A 17,959-nucleotide genomic window follows, 5' to 3' on the forward strand; every position below is an offset into this window, starting at 1 on the left:
TCTAGAAAGGGAGCCATAAACACTGCCAGAAAGGGTTCCATTTGGGACACAGGCTTCAACATGGACCCAGGCAGCCAGGTCCTTCCAGGTCTGCTCAGTTGAATGATGATACACTCATTTGGTGGAATAATATTAGCATGTGCTATCTAATGAATATTTCTTGTTCTCTGTTGAACGGTAGAGGTGATTTGTCAGAGCTAGGCCCTTTGGAAGCCTGGGGGTAGAGTCGTTGGACTCCTTGACACCACAAATGACTATGTTTAGTGGGGAAAAAGCTGGTTTGTTGTGTGCTACTATTAAGGTAGTGTGGGCTTGACTGTGTTGTCAATTGTCAATGGTCATCTTACAATCACACGTGACAAGGCCATGTTGGTGTACGGGCCACCAAGGACATGTCGGTACGGGCCACCAAGGCCATGTCGGTACGGACCACCAAGGCCATGTCGGTACGGGCCACCAAGGCCATGTCGGTACGGCACACCAATGATGTCACATCATTATTAAACAAACATGATGAACACCTATCTGTGACCTGGCTGTTGACTTGTTCTATTCAGTAACCAGCGTGTGGATTTCGCTGCCAAGAGGCTTTTCCGTAGCCAGCGAGGCCCTTCCGTAGTGTACAGCAGACGTAGTGAGGAGGGCAGTGGGCTACACGCATAGACATCCAACACTTTGTCTATGGTTATACCTCAGCTCTGGAACCAGGAAGTTGATGAGTGTGTCCCACAGCAGATATGGGAGATGACCATGTTTTTATTCATCAGTCTGTCTGATGGACAGATGCTGCATCGCTCTGTGACATTTACAGTGTGTCATGCTAATGGAGGTGCATGCATACAAATGAGCACATAGGCCTGTATGGGCGCAGGGGACATATTCACACATCCAGATCCATAGAGAGCCATACAAATAAGTACGAGACACACACATACAGACACTGACCATGAAGACACTAAATCTAATACATACTGTTCGTAACCCTCTCCATTACATGTGCTCTGTGTGTGTGTGTGTGTGTGTGTGTGTGTGTGTGTGTGTGTGTGTGTGTGTGTGTGTGTTTGCGCCTACATCGTCGCCTCAGTGTGTGACTGATTGAGACGTGTTTGTGCTTCTATTAAACCAAGGCAAGGCCTGCCCAGAGGCTGTTGCTCCATCAAGCCACCCACTCCCACCACACACACAGTGGCAGTGGTTTGATTCAGACCAGATCAATTCCTGTTAGTGTGCCGCGCCAAACGCCACGGGTATCAATCTCCCTGGAAACGAGAGAAACTGGACCCCTGTCGCCATGATGAAAGCCCTTCTACCAATCAGCTCTCAGGGGTGAAGCTGGGCTGACCAAGGCCTTGTTCTAGTACTAAAACACGCACCCTTCCTTCCTACCTTACTGCCTTCCTTCAAGTGAATTCCAGCAAAATCACTGATTTGATGTAAAGCAAGGATTCCATTACATAGCTTTCACCAATCCAGTCATGTCAGATCAGTGGTTACTTTACAGAAGGAAGGAGGATGTTCTATACTGAACAGAAATGTACAGTGCATTCTGAAAGTATTCCAACACCTTCCCTTTTTACACATTTTGTTAGGTTACAGCCTTATTCTAAAATGGATTGAATTCATTGTTTCCCTCTTCAATCTACACACAATACCCCATAATGACAAAGCGAAAACAGTTTTCATTTTATTTTAGCAAATGTATTAGAAATTTAAAAAAGGAATACCTTATTCACATAAGTATTCAGACCCTTTGCTATAAAACTTGAAATTGAGCTCAGGTGCAACCTGTTTGAATGGATCATCCTTGAGATGTTTCTACAACTTGGAGTCCATCTGTGGTAAATTCTATTGATTGGACATGATTTGGAAAGGCACAAACCTGTCTATATAAGGTCCCACAGTTGACAGTGCATGAAGCAAAAACCAAGCCATGAGGGGGAAGGAATTGTCATAAGAGCTTATGTTGGGCACAGGTCTGGGGAAGGGTACCAAAAAATGTCTGCAACATGAAGGTCCCCAAGAACACAGTGGACTCAATCATTCTAAAATGGAAGAAGTTTGGAAACACCAAGACTCTTCCTAGAGCTGGCCGCCCAGCAAAACTGAGCAATCGGGGGAGAAGGGCCTTGGTTCGGGAGGTGACCAAGAACACAATGGTCACTCTGACAGAGCTCCAGAGTTCCTCTGTGGAGATGGTGGAACCTTCCAGAAGGATAACCATTTCTGCAGCACTCCACCTATCAGGCCTTTATGGCCACGACTCCATTTTGTTGATCCCTGCCTACAGACAGAAACTAAAACAAGAGGCTCCCATGCTGAGGTCTGTCCAACGCTGGTCCGACCAAGCTGACTCCACACTCCAAGACTGCTTCCATCACGTGGACTGGGACATGTTTCGTATTGCGTCAGACAACAACATTGACGAATACGCTGATTCGGTGTGCGAGTTCATTAGAACGTGCGTTGAAGATGTCGTTCCCATAGCAACGATTAAAACATTCCCTAACCAGAAACCGTGGATTGGTGGCAGCATTCGTGTGTAACTGAAAGCGCGAACCACTGCTTTTAATCAGGGCAAGGTGTCTGGTAACATGACCGAATACAAACAGTGCAGCTATTCCCTCCGCAAGGCTATCAAACAAGCTAAGCGTCAGTACAGAGACAAAGTAGAATCTCAATTCAACGGCTCAGACACAAGAGGCATGTGGCAGGGTCTACAGTCAATCACGGACTACAGGAAGAAATCCAGCCCAGTCACGGACCAGGATGTCCTGCTCCCAGGCAGACTAAATAACTTTTTTGCCCGCTTTGAGGACAATACAGTGCCACTGACACGGCCTGCAACGAAAACATGCGGTCTCTCCTTCACTGCAGCCGAGGTGAGTAAGACATTTAAACGTGTTAACCCTCGCAAGGCTGCAGGCCCAGACGGCATCCCCAGCCGCGCCCTCAGAGCATGCGCAGACCAGCTGGCCGGTGTGTTTACGGACATATTCAATCAATCCCTATACCAGTCTGCTGTTCCCACATGCTTCAAGAGGGCCACCATTGTTCCTGTTCCCAAGAAAGCTAAGGTAACTGAGCTAAACGACTACCGCCCCGTAGCACTCACTTCCGTCATCATGAAGTGCTTTGAGAGACTAGTCAAGGACCATATCACCTCCACCCTACCTGACACCCTAGACCCACTCCAATTTGCTTACCGCCCAAATAGGTCCACAGACGATGCAATCTCAACCACACTGCCCTAACCCATCTGGACAAAAGGAATACCTATGTGAGAATGCTGTTCATTGACTACAGCTCGGCATTCAACACCATAGTACCCTCCAAGCTCGTCATCAAGCTCGAGACCCTGGGTCTCTGGGACCCCGCCTTGTGCAACTGGGTACTGGACTTCCTGACGGGCCGCCCCCAGGTGGTGAGGGTAGGCAACAACATCTCCTCCCCGCTGATCCTCAACACTGGGGCCCCACAAGGGTGCGTTCTGAGCCCTCTCCTGTACTCCCTGTTCACCCACGACTGCGTGGCCACGCAGGCCTCCAACTCAATCATCAAGTTTGCGGACGACACAACAGTGGTAGGCTTGATTACCAACAACGACGAGACGGCCTACAGGGAGGAGGTGAGGGCCCTCGGAGTGTGGTGTCAGGAAAATAACCTCACACTCAACGTCAACAAAACTAAGGAGATGATTGTGGACTTCAGGAAATAGCAGAGGGAACACCCCCCCTATGCACATCGATGGAACAGTAGTGGAGAGGGTAGCAAGTTTTAAGTTCCTCGGCATACACATCACAGACAAACTGAATTGGTCCACTCACACAGACAGCATTGTGAAGAAGGCGCAGCAGCGCCTCTTCAACCTCAGGAGGCTGAAGAAATTCGGCTTGTCACCAAAAGCACTCACAAACTTCTACAGATGCACAATCGAGAGCATCCTGGCGGGCTGTATCACCGCCTGGTACGGCAACTGCTCCGCCCTCAACCGTAAGGCTCTCCAGAGGGTAGTGAGGTCTGCACAACGCATCACCGGGGGCAAACTACCTGCCCTCCAGGACACCTACACCACCCGATGTCACAGGAAGGCCATAAAGATCATCAAGGACATCAACCACCCGAGCCACTGCCTGTTCACCCCGCTATCATCCAGAAGGCGAGGTCAGTACAGGTGCATCAAAGCTGGGACCGAGAGACTGAAAAACAGCTTCTATCTCAAGGCCATCAGACTGTTAAACAGCCACCACTAACATTGAGTGGCTGCTGCCAACACACTGACTCTGACACTGACTCAACTCCAGCCACTTTAATAATGGGAATTGATGGGAAATGATGTAAATATATCACTAGCCACTTTAAACAATGCTACCTTATATAATGTTACTTACCCTACATTTTTCATCTCATATGCATTCGTATATACTGTACTCTATCATCGACTGTATCCTTATGTAATACATGTATCACTAGCCACTTTAACTATGCCACTTTGTTTACATACTCATCTCATATGTATATACTGTACTCGATACCATCTACTGTATCTTGCCTATGCTGCTCTGTACCATCACTCATTCATATATCCTTATGTACATATTCTTTATCCCCTTACACTTGTGTACAAGACAGTAGTTTTGGAATTGTTAGTTAGATTACTTGTTATTACTGCATTGTCGGAACTAGAAGCACAAGCATTTCGCTACACTCGCATTAACATCTGCTAACCATGTGTATGTGACAAATAAAATTTGATTTGATTTGATGGTTAAGTGGCCCAGCCAGATCCCAGTGATGTTCCATATGGACGAAAAACGTATTTCGCTAACATTTTGTTCACATCCTTGTTAGTGAGAATGTATCCTTTGACATGACAATCCACCACCTGACAGGTGTGGGATATCAAGAAGCTGATTAAACAGCATGTCATTACACAGGTGGATCCTGTGCTGGGGACAAAAGGCCACTAAAAATTTGCAGTTTTGTCACACAACATAATGCCACAGATGTCTCAAGTTTTGATGGAGTGTGCAATTGGCATGCTGACTGCAGGAATGTCCACAAGAGCAGTTGCCAGAGAATTTAATATTAATTTCTCTACCATAAGCCGCCTCCAATGTTGTTTTAGAGAATTTGGCAGTACGTCCAACAGGCCTCACAACCGCAGACCATGTGTAATCACATCAACCCAGGACCTCCACATCTGACTTCTTCACCTGCGGGATAATCTGAGACCAGCCACCCGGACAGCTGATGAATGTGTGGGTTTGCATAACTGAAGAATTTCTGCACAAACTATCAGAAACCGTCTAAGGGAAGCTCATCTGCGTGCTCGTAGTCCTCACCAGGGTCTTGACCTGACTGCAGTTCAGCGTCGTAACCGACTTCAGTAGGCAAATGCTCACCTTCGATGGTCACTGGCACGCTGGAGAAGTGGGCTCTTCACAGTTGAATACCGGTTTCAACTGTACCAGGCAGATGTGTGGGCGAGAGGTTTAATGTTGTCAATGTTGTGAACAGAGTGCCGCATGGTGGCAGTGAGGTTATGGTATGGACAGGCATAAGCTACGGACAACAAACACGTGTAGTTATTGATGGCAATTTGAATGCACAGAGATACTGTGACGAGTTCCTGAGGACCGTTGTCGTGCCATTCATCCGTCTCCTTCACCTCAAGTTTCAGCATGTCGCAAGGATCTGGTAGCTGAAAATGTCCCAGTTCCTTCATGGCCTGCATACCCAGACAGGTCACCCATTGAGCACGTATGAGATGCTCTGGATCGACTTGCACGACAGCATGTTTGAGTTCCCGCCAATATCCAGCAACTTCGCACAGCCATTGATGAGGAGTGGGACAACATTCCACAGCCCACAATCATCATCCTGATCAAGTCTATTTACAGCGTGAGGCAAATGCTGGTCACACCAGATGCTGACTGGTTTTCTGATCTCCGCCCCTACTTTTTGTTTAAGATATCTGTGACTAATAGATGTTTCTGTTTTCCCAGTCATGTGAAATCAAAAGATCAGGCCCTAATTTATTTATTTCAATTGACTGATTTCCTTACATGAACGGTAACCCAGTAAAATCTTTGAAATTGTTGAATGTTGAGTTTATGTTTTTGCTCAGTAAACATGTCTGCCTTACTGAGGCTGAGGCTGCCCTCTCCTGGTGACTAAATGCTACTACAGGAATGGACCACAGAGTGATGCAGTAGAACATGGTTTTCCAATCTAAGAATAACAATATGATACCAGACCCAAAATTGCGAAAATGGTCCTCACCCTCCTCACCCTTGATTATCCCTGGTCCCATCCACCCTCCCTGATCCAAAATGGTCCCCACCCTCCACATCCCCCTTGATTACCCCTGGTCCCATCCTCCCTCCCTCCCTGATCCAAAATGGTCCCCACCCTCCACATCCCCCTTGATTACCCCTGGTCTCATCCACCATCCCTGATCCAAAATGGTCCCCACCCTCCACATCCCCCTTGATTACCCCTGGTCCCATCCACCCTCCCTGATCCAAAATGGTCCCATCCACCCTCCACATCCCCCTTGATTACCCCTGGTCCCATCCTCCCTCCCTGATCCAAAATGGTGCTCACCTTTCTGACTCTGCTAAGGGTGCCGTTACTGCGTCGCTCCTCGTCTGATAGGTGACCGCTGCCAAAGCTCTCCATGGAATGAGAGTGGGATGAGATGGTCTGGCAGAGCTCCTAAGTAGAGTAGAGTGGAGTCGGGTACTAATTTAATGACTTGGTTTGATCACCACAAGCATCAGCAATGATTCCAAAGACAACACAAGGATCTATAAGATAAAGATGAAGAGAATAACAACATAACACACCTCAAAGGAGTAGTCTCTGTCCCGACACATCTTCATCTCATTTAGCAGCTTGGAGAGCTCCCCTGTCACAGCATCATCTGGGGAGGAGGAGGAGGAGGGGGAAAGGAGATGGGGGAGAGGGAGGAGTAGAGAGAGCGAAGGAGAGAGATTACAAGGGGAGAGAGAGGGGAGATATGGGGAGAGAGAAAGGGGAGAGAGAGGAGATGGGAGAGGGGGAGAGAGAGGAGATGGGGGAGAGGAGATTGTGTATAGTCAAAGGAAGGGGGCAAAAAAATACAAAATATGTTTTCAACAATTAGCGTTAATTGTGACATGTAAGGCTGTTAAAGAATGGAGAGGTGAGAAAGAGAGCTGAAGTCAAAAGAGAAGAAGCCTCTTTCTCCATCACTCTCTCTCTTTCAATCTACTTTTCTCTGTGGCCTCTTTCGGAATCAATATCTATCTAGCTTCTGCCACTGTGGCACACACACATCTTGGAGTGACCTGCTCACTGATGGTATTTCCTTCAGTGAAAACAGCTAGAGACAGAGTACTATAGTACATAATGATGATGGATCAAACTGGGGTTGTTTCTACTTAACAAATTAACTAAAGAGAGCAGACCTGGCCAAATACACATGTCAACACCTTAATATGTTCCTCTCTGGGTCTGCCCTCGTTCACTGGCCTTCACAGACCTGAAAGCACCACTCTCTCCCTCCCCCTCACTCTCTCCTCCTTTCTCCACAACACCCTCTCTCCTCCTTTCTCCACAACACCCTCTCTCTCTCCTTTCTCCACCACACCCTCCCTCTCTCCTTTCTCCACAACACCCTCCCTGTCTCCCTCCCTCTCTCCACCATTCCCTCTCACCCTACAATAAAATGTGTCGAGGTGTTTAAACACGGTGTGTGTTCAGGCGTGCACGAGCTGTGCTGAATGTGTATTTTCTGCTCCCTCCCGCTCTCTCGCAATAAAGATAATTAAAGGGGAGTGCTGACTGGTGGTGATTGAGAAGAGAGAGAGAGAGAGAGCAGCAGGAATTGTATGAGAGATACCAGTGCACCGCTCCAACTCAGCCACTAGGGGCAGTGTTGGATAAGAGGAAAACTATTGAAGTTGACTTAGGTAGTACAGGTTCATACCAATAGGCAGTGCTCACCATGTGTGTAGTAGATACCGTGCCTTCGGGAAAGTATTCAGCCCCTGGACTTTGTCCACACTTTGTTACATTACAGCCTTACTCTTTTCCCCCTCATCAATCTACACACAATACCCCAGAAATGTTTTGCTAATTTATTAAGAATACAAAACTGAAATATCACATTTAAATAAGTACTCAAAATCAAATCAAATGTATTTGTCACATACACATGGTTAGCAGATGTTAATGAGAGTGTAGCGAAATGCTTGTGCATCTAGTTCCAACAATGCAGTAATAACCAACGAGTAATCTAACCTAACAATTCCAAAACTACTACCTTATACACACACAAGTGTAAAGGGATAAAAAGAATATGTACATAAAGATATATGAATGAGTGATGGTACAGAACGGCATAGGCAAGATGCAGTAGATGGTATAGAGTACAGTATATACATATGAGATGAGTAATGTAGGGTATATAAACAAAAAGTGGCATAGTTTAAAGTGGCTAGTGATACATGTATTACATAAAGATGGCAAGATGCAGTAGATGATATAGAGTACAGTATATACATATACATATAAGATGAGTAATGTAGGGTATGTAAACCTTCTATTAAGTAGCATTGTTTAAAGTGGCTAGTAATACATTTTTTACATCAATTTCCATTATTAAAGTGGCTGGAGTTGAGTCAGTGTGTTGGCAGCAGCCACTCAATGTTAGTGGTGGCTGTTTAACAGTCTGATGGCCTTGAGATAGAAGCTGTTTTTCAGTCTCTCAGTCCCTGCTTTGATGCACCTGTACTGATCTCGTCTTCTGGATGACAGCGGGGTGAACAGGCAGTGGCTTGGGTGGTTGTTGTCCTTGATGATCTTTATGGCCTTCCTGTGACATCGGGTGGTGTAGGTGTCCTGGAGGGCAGGTAGTTTGCCCCCGGTGATGCATTGTGCAGACCTCACTACCCTCTGGAGAGCCTTACGGTTGTGGGCGGAGCAGTTGTCGTACCAGGCAGTGATACAGCCCGACAGGATGCTCTCGATTGTGCATCTGTAGAAGTTTGTGAGTGCTTTTGGTGACAAGCTGAATTTCTTCAGCCTCCTGAGGAGTGGGTGGACCAATTCAGTTTGTCCGTGATGTGTACGCTGAGGAACTTAAAACGTACTACCCTCTCCACTACTGTCCCGTCGATGTGGATAGGGGGGTGCTCCCTCTGCTGTTGAGTGTGAGGTTATTTTCCTGACACCACACTCCGAGGGCCCACAACTCCTTCCTGTAGGCCGTCTCGTCGTTGTTGGTAATCAAGCCTACCACTGTAGTGTTGTCCCGAAAACTTAATGATTGAGTTGGAGGCGTGCATGGCCATGCAGTAGAACGTGAACAGGGAGTACAGGAGAGGCTCAAGAACGCACCCTTGTGGGGCCCCAGTGTTGAGGATCAGCGGTGTGGAGATGTTGTTACCTACCCTCACCACCTGGGGGCGGCCCGTCAGGAAGTCCAGTACCCAGTTGCACAGGGCGGGGTCAAGACCCAGGATCTCGAGCTTGATGACGAGTTTGGAGGGTACTATGGTGTTAAATTCTGAGCTGTAGTCGATGAACAGCATTCTCACATAGGTATTCCTCTTGTCCAGATGGGTTAGGGCAGTGTGCAGTGTGGTAGCGATTGCGTCGTCTGTGGACCTATTGGGGCGGTAAGCAAATTGGAGTGGGTCTAGGGTGTCAGGTAGGGTGGAGGCCCTTTACTCAGGACTTTGTTGAAGCACCTTTGGCATCGATTACAGCCTCTTCTTGGATATGACGCTACAAGCCTGGCACACCTGTATTTGGGGAGTTTCGCCCATTCTTCTCTGCAGATCCTCTCAAGCTCTATCAGGTTGGATGGGGAGCGACGCTACACAGCTATTTTCAGGTATCTCCAGAGATGTTCGATCGGGTTCAAGTCCGGGCTCTGGCTAGGCCACTCAAGGACATTTAAGAGACTTGTCCCGAAGCAACTCCCGCGTTGTCTTGGCTGTGTGCTTAGGATCGTTGTCCTGTTGGAAGGTGAACCTTCACCCCAGTCTGAGGTCCTGAGCGCTCTGGGGCAGGTTTTCATCAAGGACTCTCTGTACTTTACTCCATTCATCTTTGCCTCCATCCTGAGTAGTCTCCCAGTCCCTGCTGCTGAAAAACATCCACACCATGCTTCACTGTAGGGATGGTGCCAGGTTTCCTCCAGACGTGATGCTTGGCATTCAGGCCAAAGAGTTCAATCTAGGTTTCATCAGACCAGAGAATATTGATTCTCATGGTCTGAGAGTCTTTAGGTGCCTCCAAGAGGGCTGTCATGTACATTTTTACTAAGGAGTGGCTTCCGTCAAGTCACTCTCCCATAAAGGCCTGATTGGTGGAGTGCTGCAGAGATGTGAGAACCTTTCAGAAGGACAACCATCTCTACAGAAGAACTCTGGAGCTCTGTCAGAGTGACCATCGTGTTCTTGGTCACCTCCCGGACCAAGGTCCTTCTCCCCCGATTGCTCAGTTTGGCCAGGCGGCAAACTCTAGAAAGAATCTTGGTGGTTACAAGCTTAATCCATTTAAGAATGATGGAGGATAAGGTATTTCTGTTTTTTAAATTTAATACATTTGCCAAAATTTCTAAAAACCTGTTTTCGCTTTGTCATTATGAGGTATTGTGTGAGGATGATTTATTTATTTAATCCATTTGAGATTAAGACCGTAACGTAAACAAATGTGGAAAAAGCCAAGGGGTCTGAATACTTTCCGAGGGCACTGTATGTGTATAGTGTGTGTGTGTTTGTGCGTATTCGTATGCGTGTGTGTGTGTGTGTGCGCGCAAGTTTGTGTGTGTGTGTGTACTTACTTTTGTGCCTGAGGGAGGGGGAGGGGGAGGGAGAGGGGATAGAAGTGCGAGGTGTGGGGACAGGACCCTGGCGAATAGGTTCCTCCATCAACACACTCTTATTGTCCATCATCTCCTCCATCATATATTCTGGAGAGAGAGGAGAGAGAGGAGAGAGAGAGAGAGAGAGAGAGAGAGAGAGAGAGAGAGAGAGAGAGAGAGAGAGAGAGAGAGAGAGAGACAGAGAGAGACAGAGAGAGACAGAGAGAGACAGAGAGAGACAGAGACGGAGAGACAGATTGCAGGTATTGAAGCACGTTGGCTAGGAAAAACTCCCTAGAAAGGCCAAAACCTAGGAAGAAACCAGGCTATGAGGAACCATACTGATAATGAACCACATACAGAAACACGCACACAGAAACACACACAGCAATACAAGGCGTATGGAATAGGAGTGTGAAGCAGGAAGAAACTATGAGCTCGCTAACACAGACACAGCAGGCTTGTTGAATTTAGTCACAAGGCAGGAGCCTGGCTGTGTGTTAGTAGGAAAGATCCAACTAAGAGGTACTGTAACACACAGGGAGTGTGTGTGTGTGTGTGTGTGTGTGTGTGTGTGTGTGTGTGTGTGTGGTGTAAAAAGGTGTTAGAGATAAAAATCAGGCATAAGATATTCATACATAACTTTTAAATATATGGATTGAATCATTTAAATACAGTACATGAATAATGATGACTGAGTACTATTGCGTGTAAATGGGTGGGATTAATCGCGGAATGAAATTCCACTTTCTCTCCCTCTGACTCTCTATCTCTGACAGGAAATGGGAGGCAGCTGATCCATTCACTCTCTCCCAGCTCAACCCTGAATTTGATTTTCTGTCACAATCTCTGCATTTCTCTTCCCCCCCCCGCCTCCCTCTTTCTGTCTGTCTTTCTCCCTCTCATCCCCACTATTATTTTCTCTCCTTCTCCTTCTCTCCCCCTGCTAACCTCTCCCTCCTCTCTCATTCCTGACCCTGAAATAACCCCTCTGTTTCCATATCTCTCTTCTCTCTCATCCATCTTTACAGTTTCCTCTCTAAATCATCTAGAACTGGTCTCTGTCTGTCTGTCTCTCTCTCTCTCTCTCTCTGTGTGTCTCTCTCTCTCTGTGTCTCTCTCTCTCTGTGTCTCTCTCTCTCTGTGTCTCTCTCTCTCTGTGTCTCTCTCTCTCTGTGTCTCTCTCTCTCTGTGTCTGTCTGTCTGTCTGTCTGTCTGTCTGTCTGTCTGTCTGTCTGTCTGTCTGTCTGTCTGTCTGTCTGTCTGTCTGTCTGTTTCTCTCTGTCTCTCTCGGTCTCTCTCTGTGTCTGTCTGTCTCTCTCTGTCTGTCTGTCTCTCTCTGTCTGTCTGTCTCTCTCTGTCTGTCTGTTTCTCTCTCTCTCTCTGTCTGTCTGTCTCTGTCTGTCTCTCGCACAACAGCAGACTGCAGGGCTTCTACTAGCACCACTGATTGTAGCTTCTATATGTCAGGTCAAGACTGTTCGTCTTCTCTGGTGTCTAGTCAACCCCGGTCTACAGCTGTGATTAAAGGTAGATTCGGGCCATTGTTCTGCTCCCCCAGAGTCAGATGAACTCGTGGATACCATTTTTGTGTCTCTTCGAGTCTGCGTGCAGTATGACTGAAGCATATGCGCAGGTCAGAGTTTTTCGTCATGAATCTTGTTCTGGAGGCAGTACTGCAGAGTGGTCGCTAGCTGGCCACAAAGTCAGCAAATAAGATTTTAAAGCTAACCCTAATGCCTAACCTTAAATGAAGACCAAAAAGCACATTTTTTTTTCATACATTTTTCTAATTTTGACTTTGCAGCTGGCCCATCTAGTGGAAATCACTCGGTTCTGCCTCCATACGCTAACATACCTGTAGTCTTCTAGTCATTTTGCTACGCTAGTTAGCATTGGCTCGTAACACTAGCTCTAACTTCCTTCATACTGGACGCAGAGACAAACAAATGGTGACCACAAGTTCATCTGACTCTGGGTAAATAGAATAAGAATTACATGGCAATGTGCATGTGCATGTGTGTGGGTAACACACCCTAACCAGAAGCGGTGCCCCTAGTGGCCGGAGACTTTAATGCAGACAAACTTAAATCAGTTTTACAACATTTTTACCAGCATGTCACATGTACAACCAGAGAAAAAAAGTCCTAGACCACCTTTACTCCACACACAGAGATGCAAACAAGCTCTCCCCCGTCCTCCATTTGGCAAATCTGACCATAATTCTATCTCCTGATTCCTGCTTACAAGCAAAAACTAAAGCTGGAAGTACCAGTGATTCGTTCAATACGGAAGTGGTCAGATGACACGGATGCTACACTACAGGACTGTTTTGCTAGCACAAACTGGAATATGTTCCGGGATTCATCCACTGGCATTGAGGAGTTCACCACCTCAGTCATTGGCTTCATCAATAAGTACATTGAGGACGTCGTCCCCACAATGACTGTACGTACATATCACAACCAGAAGCCATAGATTACAGGCAACACCCCCATTGAGCTAAAGGCTAGAGCTGCCGCTTTCAAGGCGGGGGAGACTAATCCGGACGCTTATATAGAAATCCCGCTATGCCCTCAGACGAACCATCAAACAAGCAAAGTGTCAATATAGGATTAAGATTGAATCCTAAATTGACGCTTTGCTTGTTTGATGGTTCGTCTGAGGGCATAGCGGGAATTCTTATAAGCGGCTCTGACGCTCATTGGATGTGGCAGGGCTTGAAAACTATCACGGACTACAAAGGGAAACCCAGAAGTGAGCTGCCAGTGACGCGAGCCTACCAGACGAGCTAACGAGCTTACCAGACAAGCTTTTATGCTCGCTTCGATGCAAGCAACACTGAAGCATGCACGAGAGCACCAGCTGTTATGGATGACTGTGTGATAACGCTCTCGGCAGCCGATGTGAACAAAACCTTTAAACAGGTCAACATTCACAAAGATGATGGGCCACACGGATTACCAGAACGTGTACTCAAAGCATGCGTGGACCAACTGGCAAGTGTCTTCACTGACATTTTCAAACTCTCCCTGACCGAGTAAGTAATACCTACATGTTTCAAGCAGACAACCATAGTCCCTGTGCCCAAGGAAGCGAAGTTAACCTGCCTAAATGATTACCGCCTCATGGCACTCACGTCGGTAGCCATGAAGTGCTTTGAAAGACTGGTCATGGCTCACAACAGCATCCTCCCGGACACCCTAGACCCACATACCGCCCCAACAGATCCACAGATGACGCAATCTCAATCGCACTCCACACTGCCCTTTCTCACCTGGACAAAAGGAATACCTATGTGAGAATGCTGTTCATTGACTACAGCTCAGCGTTCAACACCATAGCTCCCACAAAGCTCATCACTAAGCTAAGGATTCTGGGACTAAACACCTCCCACTGCAAATGGATCCTGGACGGGCCGCCCCCAGGTGGTAATAGTAGGCAACAACACGTTTGCCACGCTGATCCATAACATTGGGGCCCCTCAGGGGTGTGTACTTAGTCCCCTCCTGTATTCCCTGTTCACCCACATCTGCGCGGCCAAACACGACTCCAACACCATCATTAAGTTTGCTGACAACACAACAGTGGTAGGCCTGATCACCGACAACAATGAGAGGGAGGTCAGAGAACTGGCAGTGTGGTGCCAGGACATCAACCTCTCCCTCAATGTGAGCAAGACAAAGGAGAGGATCGTGGACTACAGGAAAAACATTGACGGGGCTGTAGTGGAGCGGGTCAAGAGTTTCAAGTTCCTTGGTGTCCACATCACCAACGAACTATCGTGGTCCAAACATACCAAGACAGTCGTAAAGAGGGCATGACAAAACCTTTTCCCCCTCAGGAGAGGGGGAGAAAAAAAGATTTGGCATGGGTCCCCAGATCCTCAAAAGGTTCTACAGCTGCACCATCGAGAGCATCCTGACCGGTTGCATCACCGCCTGGTATGGCAACTGCTTGGATTCTGACCGTAAGGCGCTACAGAGGGTGGTGCGTACAGCCAGGTACATCACTGGGGCCAAGCTTCCTGCAATTCAGGACCTATACAATAGGCGATGTCAGAGGAAAGCCTATAAAATTGTCAGAGACTCCAGTCACCCAAGTTATAGACTGTTGTCTTTGCTACCGCACGGCAAGCGGTACCGGAGTGCCAAGTCTAGGACCAAAAAGATCCTCAACAGCTTCTACCCCCCCAAGCCATAAGACTGCTGAACAATTTATAAAAAACACTGCTGCTACTCGCTGTTTATTATCTATGCATAGTCACTTCGCCCCCATCTACATGTACAGATGACCTCAACTAGCCTGTACCCCTGCACACTGACTAGGTACCGGTGCCCCTTGTATATAGCCTCGTTATTGTTATTCTTATTGTGTTACTTTTTATTTTAGTCTATTTGGCAAATATGTTCTTAACTCTTCTTGAACTGCCCTGTTGGTTAAGGGCTTGTAAGGAAGCATTTCACGGTAAAGTCTACACTTGTTGTATTCGGAGCATTTGACAAATAAAGTTTGACTTGAAAAGGACAACCAAGACAGCCAAATTCACATCCACAAACCCAAAACCACTCACTCCTACAGAACATCCCAGAGTCTTTCTAGGGGCTTAGCCATAACTGCAGATAACCAGGCCACTCAATGAGTTAACCCGTGAAGTCATTATCCTACACTAACAACTCAGGACTAGTGACAACAGTGCATCGTTCTCTGAGAGCAGAAGACAATGGCTGAAGCATTAGGTTGCGTAAGAGAATCCCCCTCCCCCCTGTGTATAGGAAGAGCAACACAGAGGGCTCACATTGTTCTCGTTCCCCATTGGACAGATACACTTCCTGGAACGACTTGTATCAATCTGCACACATCCGGACACTACACCGCCCGGTACTCTAAACAACCACGTACACTGTCACGACGAGGGAGAGAGAGAGCGGTGTGTAAACACATGCTCACGTGTGTATGTTAATGTGTGTGTGTGTTAATGTGTGTGTATGTTAATGCATGTTAATGCATGTGTGTGTGTATGTTAATGTTTGTGTTAATGTGTGTGTATGTTAATGCATGTGTGTGTGTATGTTAATGCATGTGTGTGTATGTTAATGCGTGTGTGTGTTAACTTTTAACTACCCCTCCCGGATCCGGGAGAATTGTCATCAACTACACTAATTAGCATAACGCAACGGACAAAAAATCTTACTAGAAAATATTCATATTCATGAAATCACAAGTGAAATATAGTGAAACTCAGAAAAGCAATCAAATTAAATAATTTACCTTTGATGAGCTTCGGATGTTTTCACTCACGAGACTCACAGTTAGACAGCAAATGTTAATTTTGTTCCATAAAGATTATTTTTATAGCCGAAATACCTCCTTTTCTTGTACACGTTTGGTTGAGAAATCCACCGGAAATTGCGTCACGACAACGCCGAAAAAAATTACTAATTAGATCCATAATATCGACAGAAACATGGCAAACGTTTTTTATAATCAATCCCCAAGGTGTTTGTCAAATATCTATTCGATAATATATCAACCGGGCTTTTCAGTAGGAGCGAGAAGAACAATGGCCGCATTTGTCTATTACGCACAAATCACTCTGAGAGCCACCACCTGACCACTGAGGCAATGTTGTCGTTCACGCTCAGTTTTCAAAATAAAAGCCTGAAACTATGTCTAGTGGCTGTAGACACATTAGGGAAGCCATAGAAAAAGGAGTCTGGTTGATATCCCTTTCAATGGTCAATAGAGATGCATAGGAACGCAGAGGTTTCAAAATAAGAGTCACTTCCTGATTGGATTTTTCTCAGGCTTTCGCCTGCAATATCAGTTCTGTTATACTCACAGACAATATTTTTACAGTTTTGGAAACTTTAGAGTGTTTTCTATCCTAAGCTGTCAATTATATGCATATTCTAGCATCTGGTCCTGAGAAAGAGCCTTTTTACTTTGGGAACGTTATTTTTCCCCTAGCCTTAAAAGGTTTGCGTGTGTGTGTTAATGCATGTGTGTGTTAATGCGTGTGTGTGTGTGGTTAATGCGTGTGTGTGTGTGGTTAATGCGTGTGTGTGGTTTTAATGCATGTGTATGTTAATGTGTGGTACCTTGCATGAGTGCAGTGATTTGCTGGGACTTCTGTGCGGGGTGTTCTCTGAGGATCTCCAGAGCTGTCCTTCCCTGGCAGTCTGTGATGTTGGCATCAATACCTGCAACAGACAGACAGAAGACCGAAACCATGGGTCAGACAGGCACCCAGGCGACACCACCCCACACTCACACACGAGCAAGCACACACATAAATCTAGCCTCCTACACACACTCCCTTAACAAGTAAATCTATATACACATTTTAAAGGGGAAGCACTGTAAAGTGTTGCGTGTAGGAGGACAAAGATCCTAAATAGACTCACTTGGAGAAATCATCCATACTGTATTTCTGTCTGACAATTTACTGACAGAGGAAGCTAGCCACGTCCATCCTGTATCTCTCTCTCTCACACACACACACACACACACACACACACACACACACACACACACACACACACACACACACACACACACACACACACACACACACACACACACACACACACACACACACACACACACACACACACACACACACACACACACACATAAAAGAGAAGGTTGGGTGGATGACAGGGTCAGACAGTAAACCAGTACAGGCCTGTCACTCTCATCTAAATAAGCCCCCCGAACAAAAACAATATGGCCGTCCGGGTTCTTCACAGGAAGTGCAAAAAGACAACAGAGGAAACAGGAAGCGATTGAGGAAAATAAGTGGGGAGAGGAGTGGGAGGTAGGACAAAGACCACACTCTCTCTCCATATCCTCTACTGTCCTTTCTCTCACTCCATATCTTCTCTCTCTCTACATACCATCTAATGTCCCCTTCTCTATCTCTCCATATCTTCTCTCTCTACATATCTACTGTCCCCCTCTCGCTCTCTACATATCATCTACTGCCTCTGTCCCCCCGCTCTCTCCATATCATCTACTGCCTCTCTACATATTATCTACTGCCCCCGTTCTCTCTCTCTCCATATCATCTACTGCCCCTCTACATATTATCTACTGACC

General features: G+C 46.6%; 1 protein-coding gene across 12 annotated transcripts in view; it reads right to left on the minus strand.

Annotated features, from left to right (window-relative positions):
• Positions 1 to 17,959, minus strand: part of LOC110501015 (ankyrin repeat and sterile alpha motif domain-containing protein 1B) — a 316,301-nt gene that overhangs the window by 191,929 nt on the left and 106,413 nt on the right. For all 12 annotated transcript variants that reach the window (XR_016490136.1, XR_016490137.1, XR_016490134.1 and 9 more), the window contains 4 exons: positions 16,960 to 17,061; positions 10,838 to 10,966; positions 6,849 to 6,925; positions 6,607 to 6,717 (listed from right to left, as the gene is read on the minus strand). Coding sequence is in view for 8 of the 12 variants with exons in the window: in XM_090213690.1 (XP_090069816.1) it covers positions 6,607 to 6,717; positions 6,849 to 6,925; positions 10,838 to 10,966; positions 16,960 to 17,061 (419 nt within the window). In the remaining 4 variants the exon portion in view is untranslated. The remainder of the gene's footprint in view (positions 1 to 6,606; positions 6,718 to 6,848; positions 6,926 to 10,837; positions 10,967 to 16,959; positions 17,062 to 17,959) is intronic.

This window comes from Oncorhynchus mykiss, chromosome 21 (assembly GCF_057628025.1).
Source record: "Oncorhynchus mykiss isolate SJ-2025 chromosome 21, ASM5762802v1, whole genome shotgun sequence".
Lineage (NCBI taxonomy): Eukaryota > Metazoa > Chordata > Actinopteri > Salmoniformes > Salmonidae > Oncorhynchus > Oncorhynchus mykiss.